The sequence below is a fragment of the Passer montanus genome, unplaced genomic scaffold (assembly GCF_014805655.1).
Source record: "Passer montanus isolate IOZ18808 unplaced genomic scaffold, ASM1480565v1 scaffold64, whole genome shotgun sequence".
Lineage (NCBI taxonomy): Eukaryota > Metazoa > Chordata > Aves > Passeriformes > Passeridae > Passer > Passer montanus.
The window spans coordinates 159,947-183,659 of NW_024371482.1; the positions used below are offsets into that span (position 1 = coordinate 159,947).

General features: G+C 46.0%; 1 protein-coding gene across 1 annotated transcript in view; it reads right to left on the reverse strand.

Moving 5' to 3' along the window:
- RIMS4 (regulating synaptic membrane exocytosis 4) overlaps positions 1 to 18,996 on the reverse strand; it is a 55,297-nt gene extending 36,301 nt beyond the window's left edge. The window contains exon 1 of the mRNA XM_039728183.1: positions 18,704 to 18,996. Coding sequence (XP_039584117.1) covers positions 18,704 to 18,800 — 97 coding nt within the window. The 5' untranslated portion in view covers positions 18,801 to 18,996. The remainder of the gene's footprint in view (positions 1 to 18,703) is intronic.
- Between the last annotated feature and the right edge of the window lie 4,717 nt (positions 18,997 to 23,713).

The following is a 23,713-nucleotide window of genomic DNA, read 5'->3' on the forward strand; positions in this document are numbered from 1 at the left end:
GGTCAGGAGAGGACACCGTGCTTACAAAGCACCTGCATCACTGTCCCTTCCTCCCTTCTGATACCTGCAGGCAGCTTTCATGCTTCTGTTCTCAGATTTAACAACTGGGCGGACATAAGGAAGCCTTGGGATTTCTCAAGACGTTACTGGCAAGGTCAGAGAAGTACAATCCCCTTCCATCACCACCTGGGCTCCGAGCACTCTGTTTCACTCCACTGTGCAGTAACTGTGCCAGCGACCTGTGCCCCACCCCACCAGGCCCCACCCTTCACACTCATTTCAACAGGGAAACACACAGAAGGAGGTAGGACACACAATTTTGAAAATGAGCCTGAAGGTGAGACCCTCAGTCCCAACCCATTCACAGCCTCTGATCACAAGTCACAATTACAAATCGAGCTCAGGAGTGAAATAACATCCTTTCCTCCTCCTCCTGCAGAGACAGGAGTTCAGGGCTCTGTTTCCCTGGCAACAAAAAAGAGCATCATAACAGCCTCCTTGCTAGCAAATGACATATGAAAACGTGTCATTTTTTTTTTCTCTCCAGTGTCTTTCATCACCAGGGAATAAGCCTGAATTCAGAACTTTCCACTCAGCAAGAATGAAAATAGATATCCATTACTGCTATTTAAAATGCAGTATCTTTGGAGCCTTTAAGCTTGTCCAGAGGTAGGCAGCAAGTAAGGGATTTTCATTTATTAAGTTAAGCAAAGAAAGAAAAAAAACCCTAACCTTGCTGAAGTTCACCTTTTAAGACAAATTATAGAACTTGAAGAGTTTGGGGAAAAAAATGCAGCTCATAAATTTATGAGCTGCATTTTAGATTCTGTTAATATTCACTTTTGAAAAGCATTAGAAATGAAGATTACAAATTTAATAATGCAACACATGGGAGGAATTATCCTCCTCCCCATATAAAAAGGCAATTTGCTCTTGCCTATAAATTGACTTTCTATTACTGTCATTAAACCAGCATAATGTGCTATAATTAGGGTCTGCCCTGCCACAGCTCTGTGGCAACCCACAGCCAAGAGCTCACCATGCCAACTTCAGCAGACATCCTCATGAGGCAACAGGGGCAGTGGCACTGCTGGGTATCTCCTCACTGTAGGACTTTGGGGTGCTCATGGATATTTATGAGGGGTCAAAAAGAAATTGGATTAAATCAATGAGGAAAAAATTCAAGAGCAGAGAAAGTCCCTAAGCCATGAACCAGTGGAAGGTGGGCCAGCATCCTGAAGGAGCATCCTAAGAAGCCTTGCCATGTCCCTGACTTTCTCCAGATACCTTGACAGACAAAGATCTTACTCCTTTCCTTCTGCCACAACAGAGAAGTGAGATCACATCCTCAGACTGCAGCAGCTTCCCATCCATTTCCTAAGCTGCTTCCAGGTTCTCCTCCTCTATAGTTCCTGCAAACTGAGTGCCCTGCATGGTCTGTGCATGCCCTGTCCCACCTGTAGAGTGTCTGCCACTCCCCTCCCATGCTCATGTCTCACTCCACATGTGTCTGGTCCATCAGGGATGATTTTGCAACGCCCACATGAGAACCTACCGAGCAGCAAAAGCATTAAAATCTACATTCAGTGGTTTCCTCAAACAGGCAACTACACTTAAACAGCTCAACTGAAAGAGCATTAAAATTGTGCTGGCAGGTATTTACTGTCCCATTTCCCACAGCTGTTTCTCCATCTTTCAGTTACTGATGGGTTGTGACATATTGAAATAACAGAAATCTCAATAACAGAAACCTCTCTGCCACTTCTCAGCACTAGCACCATTCTTCCCTTTCACCAGCCACGTACCTAAACAGCTAGATGTTAATTCTGTCATCTGCCTTTTTTTTTTAACCCTTTTCACTCATATGCATGCTTCCAGCAGGCAGCTGGAAGACTTGCTCACATCTCAGTTAGTTCTGGAACAAATCTGAGCAACTAGCATGGAGAGAGCGAGTTTACAGCATCTGCGGATGGTTTTTGCCCTTCCTTTGCTCATGAATTGTGCTGAGTTTTAAAAGAAAAGCAGCTGGTACCTGTTCAAGATTACCAAAGTATCAGTGGTCAGTGCAGCCCCAGCAGGTGCCCTGTGCCTGAGGAAGCAGCTTGGCAGGCCAGGCCAGCACTGGACCTTCAAGCACCAGTGGTCAGCTTTGACAAGACATGCCCTTTGCCCCGTGACAAGTCAGTTCTTAAGATTGCTGGATGACAGTCCACTTAAAAACTTCTCATTCAGCCAAATATTCATTCAAAGAAGCTTAATGGCTCAGAACGAACACGAAGGGGACTTGTGATAATCAAAGTGAACCCATTTGCGAGTCTGACACATGCACAGAAAGCACTTTGCAGTCTCCACCAAAGCCTGGTTTAGTCTCCCTGCTGAAGCAATTTTTAGGTCAGAACACTTGCAGATGTTTGGAGATCTGTGCTTTGTCCTTGGCCTGTTTTGGAGAAGGATGTAACATTTTGCTTCTGCTCCAACTGCGTATTTTCATCAGAGAAACCACAAGGCCACACTTGATTTGAAGTCACTAGTGAATTCTATTCCTCTGGATCCATGAATGACTATACATCCTCCTTCTATAACACAATCCATATTCCTGATTGAATTGTCCTCCTGTTGTATCCATTCTCCTTAGAAATTTCCCTTTATGAAGCATGACTTGGCCCTTCTGAACATTACACAATATTTGTCTTTCCCATGTATTTTCTGCTACAGATACATGACTTTTCCCCGTATTTTACTGTCATATGGAACAGCTTTCCCTTTCAACAGTCACAGCTGCTTAATGAATTCAAAGTGTGACATTTTGTTTTCCATGGTGAGGTGTGTGAGAAGTGTAAACCATGGCTGAGAGATGAACTAGAAAACACAGAGGGCACTGAGCCCTTCCCACCAGCCAGACACAGCGCTCTCAACAGCACCCACTGCACCTTGAAAGACTCAGCTTTACTCAATTAATTGACAGACTTCACTAAACAAATCAAAATGTCAGCTTCAGGAGGTTTATACAAGCTTCTATACACAATACAGTTTCACAACCCCCAAAAGATCCTCGTGTGCTCTGTACTCGATGTGCTATCCCACCTGGACACTTGGAAGCTTTGCTCAAACAGCAGTTCCAGGATCCAAGGGGATTCAGAGCCTCGAAAGACTTTCCAGAGCACTGCACAAAATCCTCTGATGCCGCCCACATGGGAGGCTACAAATTGGCACCAGTAGTTGTCAACATTTTGTTTTGATCTTCTGGCAAACAAATCCACCCTCTGAAATGTTTGCAGGATGCTGAGATAAAAAGCAGCAATGAAAAACCCAAAGAAGTTTGAAGGGTTTATTTTTACCAAGTAATCAATACCTTCTGGCAGTCTTCCTCCAGCTCTAATAATACCAGGGAGGACAGTGACCCTTGGCAGGTTTTGTACACTGCTCTACAAACATTATCTAATTAACCATCACAATCCACTCCTAGAAAAAAGAAAGCATGATCTGAAGTTCTTCTACAACAAGAGAGAATGAGTGCTGGGAAGGGCTACTGAAAACAAGGTTATAGTGTGAAGTTCCAGCTCTTGCACATCCAGTCTAACCACGCTGCCCCTCAGGGGCCAGCTGCAGGGAAATGCTGTGTTTTTCACACAATCCGTGCTTAGCACAACCCTTGGTTTCACCTAGCTGTGAGAAAGCACTAGGACAGTATTTAAGCTAACTCATTAATAAATCAAGTGACAATAAAGCCGTTGGAGGGAGATGAATTATTGAAATCAAAGCTACTTAGTGCTCAGAGACAGAACTAAACTGTGTAAGCTGGGAGCTACTGAACACAGAGCCTGATTTTCCTGAGAACAGCTTGACTGACACACTGCAAAATGCCAGTCCAGCTCAGAAGAGGATTCAGCATTTCAGTGGGGTGGTGATATCTTGGTCCTGATCATCAATATTAAAGATGGAAAAGGAATCTCAGGTCATCAAGTCAACCACAAAAGGCATCTCAGGGGATGCTCACCTAAACCAATCTCAGAAACAGGACTAAATCCAGAGTCAGCACATGTGTCAATATAAATCCAGGTCTGGGTTCTTTTGAGCAGAGTATTTTTCTATTACTTTGGGGCAGCCATTACAGAGTCACAATATTTAGTCAACCTTTTACTTCTACAGTCATTAATCATGCACCATTTAACTACTGGTTTGTCATTAACATTCTTAATCCTTTTCAAATCCTTCTGCTTATTTTCACATCTTTTTTCAATCCCATTCTATGTGTCTTGTTAATTACACTCCTTAACTGTCATAGGCTGTTTCAACAGACATGTTGAGCCAGACGTGGTTTGATCACTTGCTGTTTTATGTGCCCAATGAATCCTTTGCTATTGAGATATTTAAAATATAAACAGTGTTACTGGAAGATGATCAATTGTACTTAATTATCTGGACAGCCGCCTGTAACTCCAGGGAGGAAGGGCAAATGACCATTTAACAACGTACTCAAAACCAAGATTTTCAATCTTGTAAAAATGAACAATGAAACAGGAAAAAAAGGGCTTAGGGTTTCAATCTTCTCAAAATATGGAGCTTTGCTTCCTTGGCAGACAGTACTGCTTTCAAAGTACTGTTATTTGCAATTTTGCTGTGTCCTGAGCCAACCTTTCCTACCAGTCTCAGAAGAATCCATCTCCAGAAGTCAGCACACAACAGCCTAAGAGTCACAGGCCACCAAAAGTAAGGTCACATCCAAATGAGAGAAGCCAAAACCTGATGACAGATGAATAAGACAGAGCAGACATCACCTGAAAACTTAAAGGAAAGGGAATTATTCATGGCCAAAAGGAAGGGAAGTACTGTGATATATGGGAAAGAAGGAACTGAGGGAAGTAGGTGGCCCATCATGATGGAACAACTCCCAGGAACACCCAGAGCACTGGAAATGTCAGCCCAGCTTTACACGTCCACACATTCACTTCCAGTGACAAGCTTGACTACACAACTTGACACAGAGCAAATGTCACCCTGAACACTTCCTCTCTTGAATCTCAGTCTTCATTTCACTTCCACATCCATGTCCCAACCTGTCATGCAGGGGATGCAAAGCTTAAAACCACATGTGTGTAACGAAGAGATGAGTTTATGAAGAGCCTGGAAGAGCAGCCAACTCATACAGCCCAGAGGAGAGCTAACAGAGGCTGGAGAGGACCATTATATACCATCATTGTTAGCTACTAATTCAGCCTCTTCAAGGATAGGCAGAACTGAACATTTCCTTCTCTTCCACACCCCTCTCCTCAGACACGGCTATCAGCCCACAGCAAGGAAAGCAGGCAAGGCTCAGAGGGGAGCAGAACTCCCTGCACTTGGCACTCCTCGCATGGTTCTGTCCAGGCATGGTTTGCCACACCCACTGAAGCCAAAATGTGCAGCTAAAACAGGTGAAGGAACAAATACCTTCCAAGACATCATCAGCACTATGCAGGAAGGTTGTGCAGCTTCCACGTGCCAAAAAAAATGCCATGGACACCATAATCCCCAAATACACTCACATCATGCAACCCATTAGATCAGCAGCTCCTAGTTAATTTAGAGTGTGGATTAGTCCTCAAACACCTTTTGCTATCACTAAGACCTACCAAAAGTGATGAAGAGGAATCATTATGCACAACACCCCCAAGAACTTGCTGTAAACACATTTGGCAGCACAGGGAGGTTCCTTTATGGCATAATCCATTTTTACATACACCTAATATTTTCAGGTTTTCAACTGATTGTCAAGAGTGTTTGTAGAGGCTGTTAATGAATCTCACTGCTAAAAGCAGCTACAATTCTGTAGCTATTAATACAACGTGACATCAGTTATATCAGCTTCCGAGTGAATCACAGTTTGCAATCTTGTAGGTGTTCGATAGCTGTTGTCACATCGAAATAGAACATTGTTAAATATACTCCAAGTCTGTCCTAGTTCTGCAGCTCTTTCCCCCCTTTCTGCACTGCAGCCTTAGTGGACTGAACAACTACAGGTCTAAAGAACTAAGGAGAGGAATGTCAAGAGGAAAAAACAGGTTGACTCTTAGACCACTCAGATCAGCAGGTTTTAAAATGTTCACTTTGGACTGCAATTTCCTCTCAAATTTGATGACTGTAAGAGGTTAAAACAACAGGTCACCAAACCTTTTATGATGTCTAAACCCTCCAAGATGTACTTGTATCAAGAAGTTAAGCTTTTTTATTCCCTCTTTATAAACTGAAATAACAGGCTGATAATCTTTCCTGACATAGTAGTTTAGCATTAAAGCAGGCAAAATCCAGTTTTCAAACCATTAACTGAGTATTAACTGAGTATCAGATGCCAAATGCTGCTTTAATCTGCATAACTGACATTCACAGACCACTCCTGTCTTGGTCAGCTTGTATATAAAAGCACATTCTTAACAAAACTGGCACAAGCTTGTGAAGTTATTAATATTTTGCTCAGTGAAGCATTTTCAGACCATCATGTTGTCCCTGCTTCAGGATTCAAGTCTCTCACCAACATTTTCATGCAGGTAGCACCCTGTATGGGCAATCTTTGGAAACCCAGCCTTAGAGCTCCAGAGCAATGATGTTTTAGAAAATATACAGCTTTCCAGATTTCAGGAAATTAAACAAAATTACAGCGTGAAATAAGACTTCCCGATTTCTACAGTCACTGTATCCAACAAGCCTGCTGCCTTTCTGCAGCAGACAGCTGCAGTGAACAGGCTGTGAAAACAGTTGAATTCACCAAATAAAATGGACTGTGGATAATTTGCCTGGTATTATTCCTAGAGCAACAAGCCAGATTTTGCCTCAACCAACCATGCAATATTTCATAGAGTGTTTTAGTAGGTAAGCCAGGCAGTACTGAGACAGAAATAGAAAAAATTGAAATAGGGCCCACACGATGCCAGGTTTAGAGGCTTGGCTTGGATTAGGTCTTGGGAAAAACTGAGTTTAGGACATAGCAGTGTCTCCTGTGCAGGAGCAGTAAAAGTGTTTCTGCAGAGACTGAGCAGCCAGGTCACAGGAACAGACCTACTCCTGTTACTAGGCAGATGCCAGGAATTCAGTGGAAACAGATGAAAAACAAGTTTACAGAATGATTAACTTGGGACTCTGGCACGACTCAACACAGAGCACTGGGCAAGACAGGAGAGCTGAGAATTATTGTTGTGAAACAGTTCAGAAGTGGGTCTGGACAAACAGAAATGATTGAAAAATCAAGTTCTGTTCCTTCCCCTAGCCTCAACAGGTAATTTCTCACACCTCACATTTACCCTCTCAGACCCTTCAGACCAGATGTGAAGATCACAATCTCTGGGTTTTATCATTTGTGATCCCTTTGTGCTGTAGCACCATTGTGTGAAAAACAGCTTTGTTGTGTACCCACATTCCCTGAATTGCACATCCACAGCCTGTACATACTGGGTAGGCAAATCCTTAATTAAACATCTCTTCGACCTTGCCATATGCAGAATCCTCACATGCACAATAACTAACCCCAGATCTCTCTCCTGCTCTAATAAAATACCAAGCAGAAGTCAGAAACAGGCACTGGTGGAATGTCTACAGGCTGCCATACAGGAAACATCTCCACCTTGGTTATTTCTTGCCAAAGCTCTAGCTTATATTGAGAACAGCTTTCTCTATGTCAAGGGAAAAGAGCCAATAAACATGTGTGGAAAAAAAGCATGATGCTAATTTTGGAACACATTACCTGGTAGAAATACAGAAATATAGGAAGACAAGGGGAAAATAAACCTTGGGGAATACTGAAAATCCTGGCGGGACACAGAGGTAGCAACAAAAATCAAAATATGTTTAGGCAAGTCCAAAACATTGATCAAGACATGATGAAACCTCCAGGTAGCCATGGAGGAAACTCCACCCAAAGGTGTGAGGCAGCTGTCCAAAACCAGCCGTGCCCAGGGCAGCTGATGACTCCTGCTGAGGAAGGGGAGGAAGGAGCAGGACCAGCAGGCTGCAGATGGACATCAGGCTTTCTCTGGGCTGAAAGAACTGTCCCAAAGCAAGACCAGAGTGTCTGTCCAAAATGAGGGATCTCAGAGCTGCCTGACAGGAGTGTGGGTGCTCTGATGCCAGGCAGGACACAGCTACTGCTGCGCCCATCTGATGGAGGGAGAGCTGCTTCCTCAGCGCAGCAGAACGCAAATCCAGGTGCTTGCGAGCCCAACCATGAACATGAGAGTGTTGCTATGCTAAAAGAAGGAATCATTGCCTTACTTAAGACACCCAAAAGGCCAGTGAGAGCATCTCTTCCACCCTCAGCCCCACAACTGAAGAAATCCACATGATCCCGTACCACAGCACTCCCCAAGGGCCCAGATGGAGGAGGAAAGTACATCGACGACAGCCTGCGCTGACACCGCAGCAGGAGAACGGGTGTCATGGGATGCTAACGTTGCCATGGAAATGTCCTCATACCACGTAACATTTTGACACTGTCTGTTTGGCGAGCAGCAGCAGCGATGTGGCAGCCTGCAAAGGCAGGAGGAAACGGCTGTTCGAGTTTCGCCACGCTCCTTACTGCAGCCAGCAGCCAATTCAAACTGTCTGGGCATTGGAGTTTGACCAATCTGGCAGCTCCGCTTCCTAAAGTGCACGAGGAAGCTTTTAACAGAAACTGCTCCATAAATCAGCCTGATTTAACAGGCGCTGTCTGCCAGGCTGAGCGCTGGCCTGCACGCGCTCTCGCCGCTGCCTGCCCTGCTTCCCACACCAGCGCCTTCAACACTCCCCACCCACGCTCAACCTCTTGAACTGCAGGGTCCCAGGGAGGCTCTGCTCCTCTGCTCCAGCTGGCTTGGCACAACCAGGGCAGCACCTCAGCCCCACACTCGCAGAGCTGCGGGGTGATCTGAACTGCCAGAAACAGACACGGCCCCAAATCCCATTCACATTCAACAAATACCAGAGACCAAAACTCACAGGCATTTTGAAAAAGCCCAACTTTGCACATTTAATATTTAAAACAAGCACTGACTCTTGTAGAAACTATGCTCACGGCAGAATGCTTGGTTTTATTCAAAGGTACATGGATTGAAGCCTTTCCTCTTTACTTACATTACAACAAAAATCCTGTATCTGGAGGGGATGTACTGTGGGCTATGTGATCCACAAAGGCAGATGTACGGGGACCAACCCACACAAAAATGCCTGGGTTTTTGGCAAACATACCAAATTCACCATTGAAATGCAATAGTGGGTTGTGACAGCAATTCCTGCAATTCCTTCTGGTTTGGAGGGATCTGGGGGAAAGCAGAATACTGACAAGCTTCAGAAGTTAGTCTGGAGCACTGTCTACCCTTACTGTGAATTTAATTCAAACAGCTATAAAAGTGGAAGGGCTCTGCAGAAGTGGTGCAGAGCAGTTGCTCTAATCCCACAGGCTGCTGGAGAGGTCTCAGGACAGGAGGTAGCAGAGCTGCAGCAGAGGGACAGCAGCACAACCCAAACATCAGGGACAGGGAGTTACTGGGTCTGAGTTGTCATACTTTCAGGAATTAATCAACTACAGTAGCTGGAAATCCAACAGGCATTAGAAAGGAAAAGCCTCCTTTTTTTCTGACAATCTGATTAAAACACAAATGTGGATATAAAGCAGCCACCTTACAATCTTGAGTGAAGGTTTCCTAACTTTCCGCTGGAGCATGCACAAAATACAAGAAAAGAAAGGTCCATAGTAAAAATAAAAGAAAGAAAGAAAGAAAAACCCACCCACACAATCCTCCTAGGATGTTGATAAGTGCTAAACAAGGAGCTGGATTTACAACAGAAAAAAAAAAATCTTAATCTTCTTAGACATCTTGGCTGCAACACAATTAACATGTTTTCCATCCACGTGGCAGGATACATTCCCTGCTAACTGTAAATATGCATACTGCTGGTGGGCAGCTGGCAAAAGTCCCACACCACTGGGAAACTGTCACCACTGGGAAACTGTCACCACTGGGAAACTGTCACCACTGGGAAACTGTCAGCCTCATCCATATTGCCCAGGGAGCTGAGGAAGGAGCAGCCTGTCCCCACACTCCTGTCCCTTGGTGACACTGCTGCTTCCTTGCTAAGGTGGGTCATTCTGCAAGTCTGAGCCCACCAAGAGCTGAGCTGCTGCTCCCCAGAGGATGGTCAGCTCCAGAGAGGGACACAACCATGTGTTCCTTGGCCAGAGACACTGGAGCCTCTCAAATCAGATGTCACCAATGTTTAGCACAGTCTGGACCACTCCTCTCCTCATTCCAGCTGCTAACTGTGAAGGACAGCCTGGCAGTCCCTTGACCTGAGCATCACAGAATGAAGTGATGAGAAGGTGCCTGACAGACAACACAGGCCACTCTGAAAGCAAAGGTTTTCAAGGATGCTGCATTTTGCCCATGGTTCCTCAGTGACAGAGCATCTCTTCCACTCCCAAATTCATCCACAAACATTGCATTCCTGGAGCCCAGGGGATAAAGCATCTTATTACAGACATTTACCCCACCTCCCAATCCCACAAATACCACGGGTCTCGCTGAACAACAGATATTGATTTCCGACCAATATCCATGGGATAAAATAGCTCAACCTTCCAAATCAACACAAAGAAAATCACTAAAGGCACACGTAAAAACCAGTAATTTCAGAGCACTGAAAAAATTAACATACAAATGCCAGAAAAGGGAATGAGTAGCCAACAGCACTCATGCTGGGAATGATCTAGAAAATAGCATGGATCATACCCTGAGTGTTAGCCAGGAGCAAGAGTGGGTATTTACAGGAATACTGCATACAAAGTGTGGGAAACAGATACTCCTCACTGCAAGGGGCCAGACAGCAACCAGGGCACTGTCCACACTGCTCCTCCTGCACAATCCCAAGTACAGCAAGAAGGCCAACAGGACATTTGGAAAACTGCTTTATAAAAAACAAAACAAAAAAAAAACCAAAACCCAACAACAACAACGACCAACAAAAAACAAAACACCTGACGAAAACAAAACCATCCATCAGGTTTCTTTGGCCCAAACAGCAAAAGGAGGGAGAGGGGTGCCAGGCAGCACTGGCAATCATTACAGCCATTTCCTGGCTTGGAATTACTGGCACAAGAAGGAACAGTTTTGTGATGTGAAGAGTTGCTTTGAAGAGCAGTGATCAATTGCTTGCCATGTTGCTGGGAGCAATGCAACAGCAATCTGCTATTTCTATTCAGATTTAAGCTACATTTTAGGGTAAACTATCCTTCTGATCAGGAGTAGATTAGTTACTTGGGAAACAGATATAACTGACCCGTCTACCTCTACATTTGCAAGAATAAGGACACAGACAATAGTTTAAGCTCCCCTTAGTCATAAAACAGCTTGGAGAAAAATGTGCCATTTACCTCTGTACATGGTGTACTCTCCAAATTGTTGAGCACTCAGACATTTTAGACTGGTTTCTGCAAGGCTGTATGAGTGCTCTCTGTTTTGGACAAAGCTGACAGAACACCCTGATGGCATGAAGGTGGCACATTATCCATCTCAGTGATTTAACTGTGGCTGGATCTGACTAAAAGGTAGGGCTACAGAGCTTGCTGTACCCCTGTGTGGTGAGGCTGTATCAGGGCTACTCAGCCTTTACAATTGTGCTGTTGTGCAAAAGCAAAGCCAAAGAGAAAACTTAACTGCAGATTTCAAGGCATGGTTTGATGGACAGCAGAGTGCCTAATTTGTGTGTCATCAGCAGATGACTTCAGCAATGGCACAGCTGATGGATCATTGTGCTGCAGAACCCCAGAAGCGACACGTGTTGCCATACAGTACAGCAACCTCCCAGAAAATAAAACCAAGCCCCCAGGGAACATCATTTGGATAGATGGGATAGTCAAAATGTGTTGAACACTTCCGCAGAGGAGCAGAAATCCTTATTCAAATATGCTAATGGTGCTTCTCAACAGATGTCTGTGGGAGAGAGGAGGAGACAGCAGGGCTGAGAGTCTTGAGTGAGTCAGGTCTCACTGCCCCACCAAAACCATCGACGACTTACAGACCATTTCCTAAATTAAATTGTTCACATTTCTAATCTAACTGAAAGCTTTCAAATATAAGCAAATAGTGCTTCAGAAAACAATTGCAGAGATAAATTATTCCTCAAAACAACTACTCCAATCAAACTTAATTCTTCCCTACACAAAGCAGATCCACACATTCTGTCAAACAGAAATGTTGAAGCAAAGTAGTTACAGCGTTTCACAACTTGTCCTGATGCAAGAATCTGACAGAGCAAAGATAATTTTTTTTGCCTGGAGAACAGAGTGCTTTTGAATTAATAAATGTTGCATTAGAATTAACTGCACATGAAATAGAAGCAATAAAAAAACAGTGTCTCCTAGACAGAAAGCTTTCCAGGGACAGATTCTTCTATGTGGAAACCAGCTGACAGCATTATAAGAGAAAGAAATATCCTTTTCCTGCCGCTGGCAGGGGTCACATAGAACCCACCCTCCTGCACACAGGCTGGAACTCAGCATCATCCTCTGAATACCTGGAAATACATCAGGCCACCTTCAAGGGAAGGAGACACAATGCTGTGCTCTCCATGGCTTCAAGTGCGTGCTGCAAAAGCTCAGGGGACAGCAGAGCCACCATCATGGCCCATGACCCCATCCACATCCCTCTCCCCTGTAAACCCACACCCAGATGACCTCCAAGGAAACTTCTACACAGCACTTTGTGGCACAGTGCTTGAGATCCCTGAGCTGGCAGCCCTTCCTCCCACCTTACATCAGCATTTCTAACAATTCTGAACGTGGCACAGGCGGATGCTGCCGGCTGGGGGGTGCTGCAGGACTCTGCAGGACGCCCCGTGGGAGACAGGAGTGGGGAGCAGCTGGTGGCCCAGGAAGGCAGCCTGGCACGCCGAGCACTGACCGAGGCCACGTCACCCTTCCCCGCGCTCGCCCATCTGTCCCACCGTCCCCATCTGCCGGGTTCTGCCACAGACCACGAGCGCCCCGGGACTGACGCTGACATTCTGCTTTGCCTTTCCACAGGCACAGCAAGAACCTGGCCCAGGACCACTGCTCTCACGTGCAGCCACAGCACCAAGAGCAACACAAACAAGGACAAGGTTTCGAATCGCTTGCTCCTGGTGCTGACTCATTCTCGGTCTCCCATGGCCACCAAAGACCAAACCTGTTGTCTGCACCTGCGGTCCCCTGATCACACGTGCAGCAGCAGCAGGGCCCGAGAGCAGAAAGCTGCTCCAGTGCTCAGGGCAGCTAAGGGACAGCAAGGATTGCTCAGCTCTGCCTGACCAGGTGGAAGAATCACGTAAGAATCATGACATGGTGTAAGAATCAGTCGCTGTATTTAGGATCTGGATTAACTCATAACTGGGATCACCAGCCTCTGCAGGTCTTGTCCACAGCCTCTTCTTCCAGGCTGCTGGTCCCTTTCATAAACTTTCCTCTGATGGAAGACTGATTTGACAGCAGCTCTTCCAGAACTGCTGTATTTTTTATTTCAACTTAATCAATTTATGAAATAAACATGTTTATCTAGAGCTAGAATGTGCCCAGCAGGGAGAGAGGAATTTCCTATAATCACTAGGATAACCTACAGTCAAAGATACACTCCTTACTGTGCAAGAAGAGGGAAAAGTCCTGGATTTTTCTGCCTCCTGCACCAACCAAGAGAGGTGGCATCCCTGGAGTAATGCATGGCCAGGTGAGCTCTAGGGGCTATCTCTGCAGGGATAAACTGTCCATTCATTTATAAAAGATTGATTAAAAAATAGCTAACATTCCAGATGGATGAATAATTTCCCCTGTTCCCTATATGTCTGCCACATGAGCATGGCTACCTATCTTACAAGCAACTAACAAAACTGGTTAGAGGCTTCCAGAGCTCCAAAAATTAACTCTGGATGAAGCAAAACCAAAGTAAGCACAAAAAGGACTTAATGCACTCGGCCTATATTAAAAAAAAAAGGTAAAAATGGACTAGTTAAGTCTTGAATCATAATTTTCTTTTAAACCATATGTACCCCAATACAGTGCTGCAACTGAGATATATCCATGGCAACATGAAAACACACATAGGGGCTCTCTCTATTTAATAGCTTTGTAACGTTTAATGTTTGAAATTATAGAGTAGGTCAATGTTTAAAATTATGAGGAAGTTCAATACATAAAACCCAAACAAAAGAATATCCTAAACTAACCTAAATGTCCACAGCCCCTTCTTACATCCCAAATGTTTAAATGTTTTTTATCAATCCATTAAATTAGTATTTCACATAGTTTCTCTTCAAAGCAATTGATCGTAACACAGTGCCTCTGCCAGTACTTTATAATGTGTGAAAGCAGCAGCCTGGCTCAATTTTATCTCTAATTCAACTCTTTTCTGAATGAGCAGCTGACACAAGGAAGGCTTACTGTCAGTATCTAGGAGACATTTTGACTTTGGAAACCATTTTCTCTCTGCCAGACACTTGGTTCCAGCTGGCTGAGACACGATTTGCTTCTCCTGTCTTGCAGCAAGGACAGGGGTCTGCCAAGCTGGACAGTCCCTGTGCTGAGGTCCCGAGCAGGGAGGGGACACTCACCAGTCCCTCACAGCTGCTCTGCACCTTCCCCTGCTTCCTGACCAGAGCAGCCCTGCTCTTCACACATGTGTGTCTAAGGAACCCGGTGCAGATGCTCAAGCTGGATCTGGATTCCAGGGTAGCTGCAAGTGCAGTGTGACCCATGGCTACAATTCCACACATCCAAATCTGCATCCCTGTCAGGCCATGCCTCAGATGCCTTCTGCCAGTGCAAGCAGGTCCTTCCCAAGAAAACCAGGGTGTAGGATGAAAGGAGCTGGTGCACTGCAATGTCTCACACACTTGGGCCACAGCACAGCTGGAGCACACACCCAGACACAGAGAGAATTGCTGCTGGGTCCTGAAGTTTAGGCAAAAGAAAGGAAACCCCATCCCTTCCAAATGCAAAAAAAATATGGTTTTTTGCATTTACCTACCTGTCTTTCTTTAGGTGTAGTTCTTGTTCTCTGCAGTACACGGGGGTCCTCATCTGGAAGCTGTCACCCCTCCAGAGCTGAGCACTGCTTCTGACTTCCCAGCTCCCAACAGGTTCAGCACTGCCACATCAACTGCCCCAGCCCCTCAAACCAGCTTCTCTCTCCTGCTCAAAGCCTGCTTGGTCTGCATGTGCAGCTCTAAGTCAGTTGTTGGTACTCTCTACAAAATCCTTACTTTCTGCTCTGCTTTAGCCACGTTTCCAAACTTCATGCTCCACACAAGGAACAAGATGGTTTCCTCCACACCATTAGCCTTAAGGATGACCTTCAGCCTGAACTGGGGAGGGCTGTGCTAAGGCCACTGTCAGTCAAAGAGGGATTTCATACAACCATTCCCTCAGCTTCCATTATGAGCTGCACCACAACCTGCCTACAAGGCACGTGCCCACAGTCATCATGGATCCTGTTATTAACCTACATGCCCTTGCCACTCAGCAGCTCAGTCCTCAGCAGTGTGGCTCTCTCTGACATTTCCCAAAGGAATATCAGCACTCCAAACAGCTGATTCCAGCCAAGACCAAGCGTATGGCAGATACTCAGAACAGCTCAGATCTGTGTTCACAAGATTTGTGTTAGATACAGACATTCTAGAAATGTGCCCACAAAGAGTGCATGACTGACTTTTACCTCTTCTTACTCTACTGCTCCATAACTGAAATGTAGGAGAGATATTTGCATAAGTTAAACCAACAATTATTCTGATAATAACTGCAGCTTAAAAATCCTTAAACTTCACTGACAGTGGGGACCTCAGTGGAGCAAAGACAGTGGCACTCAGCCAGCAGGAAGGCCAGCAACATTACCATGCTGAGATCAAAAGAGTTATTAACCCCGAGTCCTTGATCCGCTGAGTGCATTTTGGCTGTTTCAAAGCTCCACTGCAACTTCCTGGCGAAAAAAGCTCTGCATCTGCTCAGAGCATCTTCTTTTGTAGATGCAGCTGAGGAATGAAAAGGGTATTGGAACCCTGAAGTCTACATCCACCTCTTCAGAGAGACACATGGACATGACATATCCAAAACTCCATCACCCTCATGCTCTGAAGCACTCAAATGTGATCCTGTCTCTTGCTCCAAGCCCTGTTGCTTTCCTGCCTCCCCTGGCTGCCTGCTTCTGCACATGAAGAGATCATCTGCACCCAGTTCACTGCTCAGAACCCATCCAGACACACCGCAGGTCTGCCAGGCAAAGGAATTGTGGAAGATGAGGAGAGTCTTCTCATCTTATGTCCACAAGGTAGACAGCAAAGAAGAACAAAAGAGCCATGGCAGAAAAGGAAACATTGTATAAGTTAAAGTATATTCTGTATTTTGCAAAAGCAGAGTCATTTTCCAGACTAAAAGGGTGAAATACTGGAAGCCAGAGGTATTGTTACCACTGCCCACGGCTCTCAGCACATCTGTAAATTTCCTTTTAGGCTCCTTTGATATAACCCACCCATAACAACTTAAATGAAACACCTCAAGAATTTTTCTTGTTTGTAGATTTAAGAGATTAGGCTGTTTTCCCCTTTCAGAGGAAAATGTCACATTTCCCTTAAGCCTGGCCATTTATCAGCTCTTCTCCTTTTTCCCTAGGATGGCTATTCTCTTAAAGATGTGGTTCTCAGCTTCAGACAAAATGGATGATGTGTCTGTTTGAAATAGGATTGTTTACTTTGTCAATGCCCCTGGGATCAATTTCATTTTTTTTCTGCCTCCTCCTATAGAGAACATCTTGCCAAGTGCAGTATTCATCTCCCTGAATGAGCTATCAAGATCTGTTTTTTTGACAGAAATCATGCTGCAACCCAAACTGGTCAGAATCTCTCACAATTTCAGAAGCATGCATGGTGATGAATAATATAGAATCTTATCTGGCAGAATTTCAGCATTTCTCTTACAATTTCTCTTTCATGTAATCTATTTGCTTGAGAAAATTATACACTCGTAGTTTTAACACCAAAAATAAAAAGCAGCACACGTTCCTCCTGGCTGGTTGCTCATACATGTCTGAACACACACTCACAGGCACGAAATACAGGAGCAACACTGCAACATCCCCATCACACTGAATCCACCCTGAGCAGCTTCACTAACGAGACAACTCACACAGGCAGGATCTGCTCATGAGCTGCTGCAGAATGAGGTCTTAATTGGGGATTTATTTAATTCAGAGACAAGTACTTGTGTTGTATTAAGAGCAGCTTATTAACATTCATGCATGAACATTCACTAAGTGTGAACAAATACAATTCAGTGCAAAAGCGTATTTTTTTAAGCGCTGGAAGAGGAAGCATTCACCTAAACCATCACCTTGCTCAGGGCAGGAGGGGTTGGACACCAGGGAAGGAAATGCTGTCCCAGGCATTGTGTTGGGTTCTCATACTTGAGCATGTCTCACTATCAATCATTCCTGAAGCAACAGCGCTGAGACTTCCCAAAGCTCCCGTTATTGCCTTGTACGCTCCTCGGCATTTGAGCCAAATCTGAAGTGCAAATAAATAATCAGCAAGATTTTTAGACAAAAATTTTCAAAACTACACCTCTTGGAGGAGACAATCCTCTGCCTGCCACCCCTGCATGATGCTGATGACAAGTCTAGGTTAATCACACAGATGATGAATTGATTCTTACGTCAGCTCCTTTAAAAACAACATCCTTACAGGTGTAGCAGCTGGCGGGCTGATGTATTCCTGCTGGCATCTGCACATCTTGGGATGAGCCACTAGACAAAGGAGCACGCCGGCATTTTGAGGGATGCAACCATGACAGTCGGTGTTGAAATACGCTTTAGTTACCAACTTTTATTATTTGCCACTCACAAGACTCGGTCTCTGGTACAGTGTGCTCTGGGAAAAACACCCCTCAATTACCAGGGAGCCACCGGGAATGGACAGAGGGCTCTCTGACCGCTCTCCATCCAGCCCGGCGCACGCCCTCCCTCCCTACCCAGGCAGCGGCTGTGCTGCCCTCTACTCCCAGCACCTTCCCCAGCACCCACCACCCTTCCTCGCCCCTTCAACCCAATGCCCTTCCTACCTTTTCTTACCACTGCCTCTCTTTTTTAAGCTTGGTCTCATTTTATGACTACCATCAACTGTCTGAGGCCAGAAAGGTCTTTCTGATGCCGGCAAAAAAAATCCCTGCATCCATTCTGAAAGGCTTTTGTTTTGAGATTTACTCTGCCCTCATTTAAACGGAATCCCATTATTCTTCTTTCCAAAAGCAGCATGATGTACGGCGCTAACAACCCCTGGGAGCAATCAGCCCGAGAGTTGACGGTGTATAAATCGGAGTGGACACACCACCCGGCAGGATGGACGCCTTCTCCCTGAGCTCTGCCCTTCATCCTCACCGAGGAGGATGGAGAGTGAGCCGCTCCATTTGCAAATAGCCCGTGCTCCCCATCGATCAGCAGCCGGAGCGTGCTTCACCGCTGGAACACGATCCCGGTTTTAACCTCCACAGGCACACGCGTCGCTCGGCCAGCAGTCCCCAGCCCCCCGCACCCCCGCCGGGACGAACCGCGAGCCCCAAAGCCCGGCGGGGTCGGGGATGGCGCGGGCACCTCACCCCCACCCCCGCCTGCCCACACCGCCCGCGGCGGACGGACGGACGGACGGACACACAGCCCCGGGAACCACCGCCCCCGGCCCCCCGTACCCGCGTCCTCCTCGTCGAAGCTGTTCATGCAGGGGAAGTAGATGGCCAGGGCCTCGAAGGAGGCGGAGAGGCTGAGGCGGCTCTGCGAGCGCTCCATGAAGAGCCCGGGTCCGGGGGCGCCGCCGGGGGTCTCGCCCGCGGCCGCGGGCGGCTTGGCGAGCTTGGCCGCCCCATTCTTCACTCGGAGCACGGCCCGCGGCGTCTTGGCGGCGGCGGGGCCGCGCTGAGGCGGCGGGGAGAGGAGAGGAGAGGCGAAGCGAGGCGGGCGAGGCAGGCGGGAGCGCGGAGCGGAGCGCAGCACGGCGGTGTTCTGCCCTTCCTGCCCTGGCCGGGGGGACACGGCGGTGTTCTGACCTGCCCCGAGCCGTGCCGGGAGACGCGGCGGTGTTATCGCCTGCCCCGGGCCGGAAAAGAGCCCTCGCATCCCTAGCATAGGGATAGCGCAGGTGTGGGGTTTGCTCGTGAGTTGATCTGAGAAAGTGAAATAGACAGAAATTTTTTATTTTTTTTGAAATAGACGGAAATTTATTTATTTCTGAAATGGGCAGAAATGTATTTATTTATTTACTTCTGAAATAGGCAGAGATTTATTTATTTATTTACTTATTTACTTACTTCTGAAATAGACATAAATTTATTTATTTCTGAAACAGAAATTTATTTATTTCTGAAATGGACAAATTTATTTATTTATTTATTTATGAAATAGAAGTTTATTTATTTCTCCTTTATTCACTGAGAAAGTGAAATAGACAGAGGAGGAGATGCAGGAGGAAGAGCATGGTCCTGGCTTTGATCTCACTGAGAGAACGGCAGAAAACAACCTTGAAGCTTTCGGGAGTAGAACCATGAAGGTTTCTTCCGAAAGAGAGGGGATATAAGTGACCCTGGTGTGAATGGAGGAGCAGCCCGCTCCCAGCCTTCTCCCACGTACCTCTCTTTAGACATGCAAAAAAAACCCCTTCCCAAAATATAAAAGCCACTATTTGAATGTATACAAGCTCCCAGGGAGAAAGCACAAACCGGGAGGTTTTCCTTCGTGTGTTACATTAATAGGAAGGCTGGTGCCTGTGGTGGCTCAGCATTGAGCCCATTCTGCAGCACACCGTGGGATAGAAGCTGCTGTGCTCTGTGAAATGGGCGAATGATCCTTCCCCAAGTCTCATTTTTTTCTGACAAGCTTTATGGAGTGGCTCAAGACTGCCACTCCATAAAGTGGAGCACCTGTCCACAGGTGCTGCCTATGGCAGAGACATCACAGCATCTCCCAGTCCTGCTTTGGGGAGGAAACGCAGTCTAGCCTTATTTGTTCAGTGCAACAAAACCCTGGGATGGTATTAGAGTGTTTTGCACTAGTGATGTGGTCTGCACAGAAAGGTTGCTGTTCCCTCAGGGAGCAAAGGAAGAGGTTCCTTGTACTTGGTCTGTCCCCCCATCCTGATAACTAAATGTCGTCCCACAGACATGGCAGGCCTGCTTGTGCTGATCCAAAAATGCACATTGAATGCAATATCTCCCTTGGGAAAAGTGTGGCTAAACAGCCTGTATTGTACATTCTCAAACAGTTTATAAACCAATCCATTAAAAGTTTTCTATCTACAGAAAGTCCTGCCAGATCTGTATTGTATTTGTGGCTGCCAGTGCCAAGAAGCAGCAGGAGCTGCTCCCAGGGAAGGGGTGCCAGGAGCAGCCTCTACACAGGGCAGGGACAAAACTATGGGCAGGCACAGTCCCCTGCCATGGCAGGTGATGGCAGTGGCTCCTAGCAACACACCAGCTCCAAAGTCACCCATGGAAAGCCATGGAAAGCTCAGGAACAGGTCTGAGACAGTCTCATCTACAGCCCAGGCAAGAGCTAGAAGCCCCCCAGCTTGGAGGTCAAATGGAGCTCCTGACAGAGAGGGTAAATGTGAGGCCCAAATGAAGGTTTTGGGGGCAATTACGGCCAATTAGTGCACTCAGCCCTGACATCCAGGTTCTTCATTACTGGTGATGCATCCAGAATGGCAGAGGTCATATGAATATCAGATGCCAAGATGAGTTTGCAGGACTTCCTAAAAGAAAATATGTTATTTAATTCAAAAACTAATCAAAACTTGCTCTGAAGTTAGTGAGTTATATGAATTACTTCATCAAAGCTAGGCTAGGCAGGCAGTAAAGCAGAAGGAACAGAATGAACTTATTACAGACAATGATATCTCCAGGTCTGAGTTTTGAAAGGCAAAGGAATCAGTGAGGAATGTATTACCATATGTTTAAGAAGAGATTTCAATAGCACCAATCAAGGCATTAACAGCAGCTACAGGCACAAATTTAGGTGCATTAAAACTGTTAAGACATCTCCTGTCTACCGGTCCTGCCAGCACATTTGATCAGAGGAGCAAGAGGCATCTGTGAATCAAAATTTGTTTCCAGGTTGCCAAGCATGGAAGTTACCTAAAGTGCTGACAACTGCTTTATTTTCATCTAAAGACTGCAATAAAAAAAAATTAAATGGGGAATAGAAGCTTAATCTCAGCTTTATGCTGTGTCCATCTAAATTGCTCATTTCACTGCATCTTGAAAGCACAGTGATGGCAGACCCAGGCCTGTGGTTTGGAGAGCAAATCTCTGTCTCCAACACTCTGTTTTCTTCACCAGCATACTGGGATTGAAGACCCTTCTGTTTTTAGTGCTTTGAGACCTTCTTTTGAGGTGCTGAGGAGGACCATCATCATCCCCACCCACCTCTGTGCACCTTTCTCCATGCTCGTCCATCTGCCAGCTTCCTCCAGAGACACAGTCTGAACCCCTTGCACCTGCACAACTCAGCACCACTTGGTCACACTCTCTAAATGCTCCTTTTGTGCATTTTTCCAGGCTGTCTTCTACCTCCCTCTTTACTATATTTGTGGAACCAGCCATGCCCGAGTCCTTCCCTCTCCCATCTGCCACAGAGCAGCTTGGGCTGAGTGCTCTAAGCATCATCCCTTAGCTTTGGTGTCATCTGCTTCTCATTTGACTGCTACATTTTGCTCCTCAGGGCCAGGGCAAATATGTGTCCTGCAGGGCTCTTTGATTATTGGCTGGGCCAAAACTTCCTAAACCAAAACCATCTGCCTTAAAGTGAGACAAAATGCACTGACAGCTGGAAATCGGATGGACCATTAAAGGCGTAATGCCCTCGGATGCCTGGAGGAAACTGTTTGTTTTGGCTGCCTGTTTAAGGGAAATAGGGATTTGCAATGAAGCTGGAAATTGTTAATCTCTAAGAGTTCTTCTTCATTGATTGACATGGACAGACAGATCCTTGGGAGGGACTTGCAGAAGTGAGGATAAACAAGGAGGAAGATTCCTGTGATGTTGTAAATAAGCTGAGAGTGCAGGCGAGAACAAATAAACTCAAAGATTTACTACCTCCAGAACAGCAGGTCTGTGGCTGCCCCAGTGGAAGTGGTTAATTGATTGTTTCCCCAGTGAAGCAGGCTCTGACTGATTGAACCATGGAAAGCTCTGATAGATTTTTCCTGCTGCCTCTTTCTCTTCCCACTAGTCACGTAGCTTATATTTTTGCCTTTACTCTTAGGTGTCTAGGTCAGCCTAGGAAGTTCATTTTTATACTGGAGAAAGAGGATATGCTGCCCTCTCCCTCTTGTACTCCCTATGGTTCTGTTTGGAAATAAAACCAAACTCTTTGATTTGTGTATGTTTGCTCTTTCTGCTCTCTCTGCCCACTGCTTGCTCAAAAAATAGTCCACATGCTGGGAGCTCAAATGCAGCACAGAAACAAGCCCTGCTAGTGAAAACACATCTCGTGCATAAATCTGCTCAGAGTAAATACAGCATTCCTAAGGGTGAGGAGGGTTGGACTCCTCCCTGTCTCATGCTGCCCTTTCCCTGTGCTGAGCAAAGCTGCTGCTGGAGCCAGGCAGCTCATGGCTGGCAGCACACGATGATCTCCAGCACCCAAAAACAAACACAGACTTGATCATCCCTGCTCTTCAGGGCTCCAATTGATTCCACTTAGAAGTTCCTCTTGGTCCTCTGGGCAGGCTGGGGGGCAGGAGGTGAGATGTGCTGAACATGGATACCCAGAACCAGGGACTAAACTCCAGAGAAGGGCCTGTGGTGCCATGGCATGGCATCAGTGCAGGGTGATGCTCAGAGGTGCCCAACGCACCAAATACCACAGCTTCACTGGGCTTGGTTGCTGTACATGTACATAACAATACACATTTTAACTTATTTAGTCTTTCTTGCTATGTTTGTAGAGGGAATACTGCAGGCTGATGGCTTGAAGAACCAGGCACAGTATAAATATAGAGGGAAAGCCTTTCTCTTCCCCAAGTGCTCACTGTCCAGGTAGCCAAGACAAAGAACAGAAGGAAGTATAATTTTTTTTAATACAAGTTCAAGGTACAAAGCATGTGAGTTTTGGTTGGCTTGCCCAACACTGCATAAGGAAATCTCTGTTGGAGCTAGGAACTGACTGTAGATTTCCTGCCATAATCTCAAAACTACTTTCTGTTTTTCAGTAATAGAAGCAATGTTCTAACCTTAGCAAAATTAAATTATAAACCAGACAGGTTTTTACAACATCCTTTGTTGGCTGGGATCCAGGCAGGCCAGGAGTGCTCTGGTTTGTGCACAGCTGAAGCACATAATGCCCTAAAGAGCGAGCCAGGCTGCTACCTGTGTGCAGCCTTTCACAATGCTCTGCACTTACTTCAACCTGACACCCCATCTAAAAGCAGAGATCCTGTTGTTTTAGTCACATCTCTCTCACGCCCTCTCTAGCTATCAAAAACAAGCCCACAAAGGTGCTAAATGACTAGTGAGACAGAGCCCAAAGGATGAGTAATGGGAGGCTGAGCCGTCAGCCTTGGGTCCCTGCTGCTTCTCACATTTGTCTAGCCAGGGTTTTCCTGAGTCAAGAGAACTCAAGGCTTCACAGCACGTGCTGTGCTCTGTTTTTACTGTTGGTATCTTCTAAAACTGCATGGGTTCAGCCCATTCAGTGACTTCCAACTC